The 6171-nt window shown below is 36.8% G+C and overlaps 1 protein-coding gene across 1 annotated transcript in view; it reads right to left on the minus strand.

Annotated features, from left to right (window-relative positions):
• mbtps2 (membrane-bound transcription factor peptidase, site 2) overlaps nucleotides 1-6171 on the minus strand; it is a 25581-nt gene that overhangs the window by 7019 nt on the left and 12391 nt on the right. The window contains exons 6-8 of the mRNA XM_015049600.1: nucleotides 3522-3640; nucleotides 1579-1759; nucleotides 1005-1111 (exon numbers count right to left, since the gene is read on the minus strand). Of these exons, the coding sequence (XP_014905086.1) occupies nucleotides 1005-1111; nucleotides 1579-1759; nucleotides 3522-3640 (407 nt within the window). The remainder of the gene's footprint in view (nucleotides 1-1004; nucleotides 1112-1578; nucleotides 1760-3521; nucleotides 3641-6171) is intronic.

The raw sequence follows: 6171 nt of genomic DNA on the forward strand, positions 1-6171 counted from the left end.
CGGGAGACTGGTGTCGGGAGGAACTGGAAAAGACCTGGAAGGTGAAGACCACAGTGGTGCCTGTGGTCATCGGGGCCCTCGGGGCAGTCACCCCCAAACTGGAGCAGTGGCTCAAACAGATCCCAGGAACAACATCAGACATCTCAGTCCAGAAATGTGCAGTTCTAGGCACAGCCTTGAGAACCCTCAAGCTCCCAGGCCTCTGGTAGAGGACCCGAGCTCAGAGGATGAAAGAGAGACCACCCACAGAGGGTGAGAGGGGAATTTTTTATAAAACCTGAATTGTTAAAGAAATAATAAATCTAAGAAAAAGGTCAAAATTATAAGTAAAAAATGTTTAACTACAAGAAATAAGAAAGAAACAGTTAGATTTATGAAAAAAAGTTAGAATCATAAAAAAATCAAAATTATAGGAAAAAAGTCCTGAGAACAAATGTCTAAATTTCTTTTTTGTCCCCAATATTCTCCCGTAGTTGTGAATCTCATTCAACCAGAAAAAAAAAAAGTTTCTGCTAAAATCCCAGGTGAAAACAAGTAGAAGCCCAAAAAAGTACTCAAACCTCAAACATTTTCCTCATTTTGTCTTTTTACAACAGACTTTAACGTAATTCAATGGGATGTGAACCAACGCAACACGAGTCTCTTGGGTTGTATTGATTTATCACATTTGTTGTATATAAATACTATATATTGTTTCTAATCTGTATTTTTTTCACACTTTTGGTGCATAATGCTGAACTTGATGCCTAACATTGACAATATGGTGACAAGAAAACAAAAGCAAAGCTAAGACATCAAAGTACGAAGAACAGAGACGTTTGGTTCTGATGAAGGAAGAACTCTGACTAAACCCGCTTTATTTACGCAGCAGAGGAAAATAAGACCATTTTATTCCAGACAGAGAACTGGATTCAGGAAGCAATCTAGATGATGCAGCTCACATGGAGAATTAGTCAGAAGAGGCTGACTCTGCGTCAATGTGTGTGTGTGTGTGTGTGTGTCACCTCTCTCTCCCTGCTGTTCCTGCCCTGTGGTTTGATGTAGGAGAAGCAGAGGTCTGTCAGGCTGTTGTTGCTGCAGCAGTCCATCGTCCCGTCCAGACGCTTGAAAGCTACCACAGAAGAAGAAACGTGACTTTTTGTTGACAAGTCTTCTGGTTCAGAAGCTGCATTGATATCTCATCGTTTTAAAACAACGACATCAATAAAGACCGGTGGGTCCATTTTCTCCAACGACTTTAAAATATGGCCTGACCTCTGAGGCAATGATTATAATTTTTACTTTCAGAATTGACATGGACACATGGATGGTTGGATGGATGGATGGTTGGTTTCATAGACAGATGGATTGATGGATGGTTGGTTGGATGGGCAGATGGATGGATCTGTTCTGAATGGAGAAGTAACTCTCCAAATCTTGCGTTCTCTTCTTCTTCTAATCAAAAATCTTTATTTTATCAGGAGAAGAAGAACTAGAACACTGACTGAACGGTGAAAATCTCCCAATAAAAACCCAGAGAAGCTAACGGTTGTAGCGATGCGTTCAAGGACATCCTGTTGTATTTCTGGGGTCACTCACGTCTGCCGTGAGCCCAGCTGGGCTGCAGGCCGGCCACCGGGACGCAGTACCCGGTCTGCGGGGCGCGGGACAGCTGGGACAGGCAGCCGGCCCAGTCCTCCACCCCCCGGACGGGACAGTCCTCCAGCCGCGTCACCAGGTCCCCGACCGACAGACCCCGCGGCCCGTCCGCCGCAGAACCCTTGGGAACAAACACAGCACAAACCTGGTTCAGATGGGAATTAAAGAAACATCACATGTTGTCGGTGCTGGACTCCGTCCTAAAACAGCAACGACATGTCAGATCAGAGCTGCAGATTCAACGGCTTCCTGATTTCCTGCCAGAACAAGAAAAAACAAACAGCAGCAGCAGCTAACATCTGGAGAAGGAAGTTTCTTTTTTTTTTGTAAATCTGTTTACATAACGAGGAAAAACACGTCTAAACGAAAAGCTGAAGGAAGAGCAATATAAAACCTTGTGTTTATCGTTAAATTTAAATATTAACAGAGTAACATTGATTGACTAAACACTTTTAAGCACTTTATTTATCCTGAAAGGAAACGAAATGTTAAGAGACTCTGTGGGGAAACCGGCTCCAGTAGCAGTCAGTCGTGCAACTAATCTGAAGACGCCTCTGACTGAAGAATGCTGCTCTGGACTGCAAAATAATCTTATAAAGTATTTGTTGTTTAGTTTCTAATGAAAATATCTTACAAAACTTGAAATACTGCAAAACCAATTTACAAATAACTTTGTAGCAAAATACAGGATCTTATTTTAAGTCAATAATTCCTTAAAATTGATTTTTTTAAAAAGTAATAGATCCACTGGGAGATTATTTTACTTACAACAATACATTTTTCCCATATTATAAGTGAAATAATCTGCCAATAGAACTGGTACTTTTTCATTAATACTAAGGAATTACTGACTTTAAACAAGATCCTATGTCTTCCTGAAAAGTTGCTGAATACCAATTTTATTTATTTATTTTGTTTAAATTCACACTTTACAGGTACAAATAATTTTCCTGTGATAGTTCAAATAAAATCTGAATAAAATACATTTAAACTTGTGGTTTCAATGGAACAAACTGAAAAATGAAGTGAGGTATGAAAACTTTTACACTGCAAACCTCTTCAAAAACAATTTCCAATGTTTTCTTCTTCTCCAACCTTTATCTAACTTGGATAAAACTCCTGGAGATAAAAGTCTAGGCTTTTACAGAGTGTGCTGACAATCACACAGTTAAAACTATTGACTACGAAAAAAGCAGTAAATATCAATATCATTAAATAAAATCCACTCTCCTAAAGTCAGTGGCATCTAGACTTTGTTCCTGCTAAATCAATCAAAAGAAACTATTTTGCACAGAGACACACTGAGAAAAAAAATCCCATGACTTTTCCATGACTCTCCATGACCTTCAGTATAATTTTCCATGACCCGCGTACAACATGTTCAGAAAGAAAAAGGCCCCTGGGCTTACAACTGTCACCCCAACTTAGTGACTTTTTCACTATATTTTGCACAGAAAAAATCAGCAAGTGAGGATTTTTAAGCCCTCAACGGCTCCCCGTAGACTGTGGATGCAAATCAGACGAGGCTGACACTTAAAACGCCTTTGATGTGAACGCATCGCACCTTTTACTACTCTTAACAGCAGCCAACTGTTCATTGGTAGATATTGCTTTTTTAGTTTGTTTAGGGTTATTTATTGTATTTTTTTTAATAGAGTCAGAAGCTGCTGGAATGATTCTAACCACCAACTTGATTCCCTCATTTGTTGGAATAAATCCAGAGAACCTGAATGTTGTGAAGTCGGCCATATTGGACCTGAGACGAACATAGAAGGGTTACATGTGCGGCCTTTTTGGACAGAGTTGGGTAAAATGTTTAAATGCGGGCTGTAAAAGCAAATCTGAAACAAAGGGAGAGGTAGAGGGAAACCTGCAGGACTCACCTGGACGATCTCGGTAACCATAGCGCCGACCCCGGTGGTGTAGACCGGAAACAGGAGGACCGGCAGCAGGAAGAGGAGGGCCAGCGCCACCACGCACAAAACAAAGTTATGCCAAACTCCTGGGGAAAGATTATAGGAAAAACCCTTCAATATGTATAAAATCCTGTCAGATTATATAGATATTAACTGTTGGAAGTTCTTGGATTTGATCCATTAAATGAATCTTAATTGATGATCGGAGTAGATAAATGGAAGATTTGTCAATTTATGTATATCTATTCATAAATGATCAGTTTTGTCTCATTAAAAGTAACCAAATAACATAAAATTATTTTTTTAAATCACATTTCTTACACTGATTCATACATTTAAAGAAACATAAAGACAAACACTCTAAAATTTTCATTTGGTTAAATGAGAAATTAATAAACAGCCTAAAAAGAGCTTCATAATAAATCTATAAAGTTAAATCAGACTCTCCAAAGCTCTCAGTTCAAGTTTAATGCATGAACTGAAGTGACTTTAGGCTGAATCCTCTGCTGTAACTCTCTCCTGTATGTTGTGACCGAAGAGAAACCGCTGCTCGCTATAAATAGCCATCTATACCATCTTAATTATGCAAGAAGCTTTGAAACCACAGGAGAAAACGTCTCATGGTCTGATGAGTTCAGGCCCAACTTCTCAGCCTCTACGGACATTTTTAAAGAAAAGGAAATTTCTCTCATACCAGAAAAAAAATGTGAGCTACAATCAAGTTCTTCATCTTCACATAGAAGGAAAAAACAGAGTTAATCACACCTACGTGTGTGGGCAGTCTGATGTAACGCAGAGTAAACAAGCTGTTAAAGTTTGTCAACAGGAGTAAATAATGTATCTGATGTAAAGGTCGATCTCACATGGAGAAACAAACAAACGCATCGCGCCGTTATGTCACCGCTCCCCTGAAGGGAACAGCATCCGCCTCACATCACACACCGCACGCCTCGCTCTGCTCTCTCTCATTTTCTACTCAGAAAACCAACTTGTTGGTCAGGCGGAGATAAACAGCCAGAGCGGCTCTTTACTGCCCTCTGGTGGCGCAGGAAGTAACTGCAGAAAAACAACTCAGCAACTTTCACAGAACTAAAAAAAGTAAAACAATATTCAGGAGTATTGATAAACACTTAAACATACCATCTGTGTTCTGTTTAACACGACAATTTATTCAAAATATCTATTTATTTTTGTTGTTTTCCCTCTTATTTAGGCCTTTCACAATGACAAATTTTAATGGAGGATAAATTGTCCCCAAAGTTATTGTGATAAATGTCATTGTTGTTTTGAGACCATTTTTAAGTGATATAATGTTAATAAAGCAATGACAAATTCTAAAAGGTCAATAACTGGAACTGGAAGACATTTTAAAAATCTAAAATAAATAAAGAAAGCAACAGAAACAACAAATAAAATAATCTATCATGTGATTTATTGATTTATTGATTATCACAACATCTACTCTTATTATGTATCTTTTGTTCTATACTATATTCTTTTTCATCCATCCAGGATGAAGAGCATCCATGGACATCAGTTTTCTAGTTTGCTCACTTAAAACTCTATCTGGGCTTTAACTGGGCCATTTAATTCGTCCCAGTTTTCAAATTCTTTGAAAAATATAATTTTCCTCCCCAATTATGAGCTACTTGGTGTTGCGCCATCATAAAAAATCCCTCTGAAATACAATCAGGTTTGTGGCTGAAATATGATAAAACATAAAGATTTAATCTAAAGGGTTTAGAGGTTTTAATTTTTAGTATTGTAGTAATTTTTATAATTAACAGCTGCAGCTCTTCTGCTAAAATCTGGAACATTTAGTAAAATACTTGGATCAATTTGCAGATTAAACATGATTTTAGCTGCAGACTCGCCTGTCATCTGTGGCAGAAATCACATTCATGCATGACTAACGGCTTTTCTTTGCCAATCGATTTATCAAGCTGCTATTAAACTAATTGAAACTGAAAATAGTATATGTGATGCATCTGTCTGCTGCTCTGTAATAATCTGGTTGACCTTCGAAGTCAAAACAAAGTGCTTCTAATAACTGTGATTAATAGATGTGATTACATTAGCTGACAAACAAGAAGAGGGCTGCAGTAAAGGGTTGTGACCAGAGGGGGGCGCTTCTAGAAAATGAATGAGATGAGGGAAGGAGAGAGTAAGAGGATTAAAATAAAAAAATTAATATTTAAAAAATAAATGAAATAAAAAAAAGTTTACATTTTGTTAAATTAAGCATTTTTATTAAATAAAAACATTTTAAAAATGCAACTAAAAGTAAATAAATGACAATTAAATATTAAATTTAAAAATAGGAGTCTAAATATAAATTAATAACATTCATTTTACCTTTTAGGCCCAAAAAAATAAAATTAAAATAAATAAATAAATAAATAAATAAATAAATAAATAAATAAAATGAAAAACTAGAAAACTAAATAAATACATATTTTATTTAATTAAATTGGAGGATTTTTTTTATTTTTACTTTAAAAAAGTAAAATGTAATTAAATACATTAAATAGTATTTGAAATTATTAAACACACATTAAATACATCAACTATTTCATGCACATTAGGTGCATTTAGGGCTGAAACGATTCCTCGAATG

This window comes from Poecilia latipinna, unplaced genomic scaffold (genome assembly GCF_001443285.1).
Source record: "Poecilia latipinna isolate Pla-1442-1.1 unplaced genomic scaffold, P_latipinna-1.0 Scaffold953, whole genome shotgun sequence".
In the NCBI taxonomy this organism is placed as follows: Eukaryota; Metazoa; Chordata; class Actinopteri; order Cyprinodontiformes; family Poeciliidae; genus Poecilia; species Poecilia latipinna.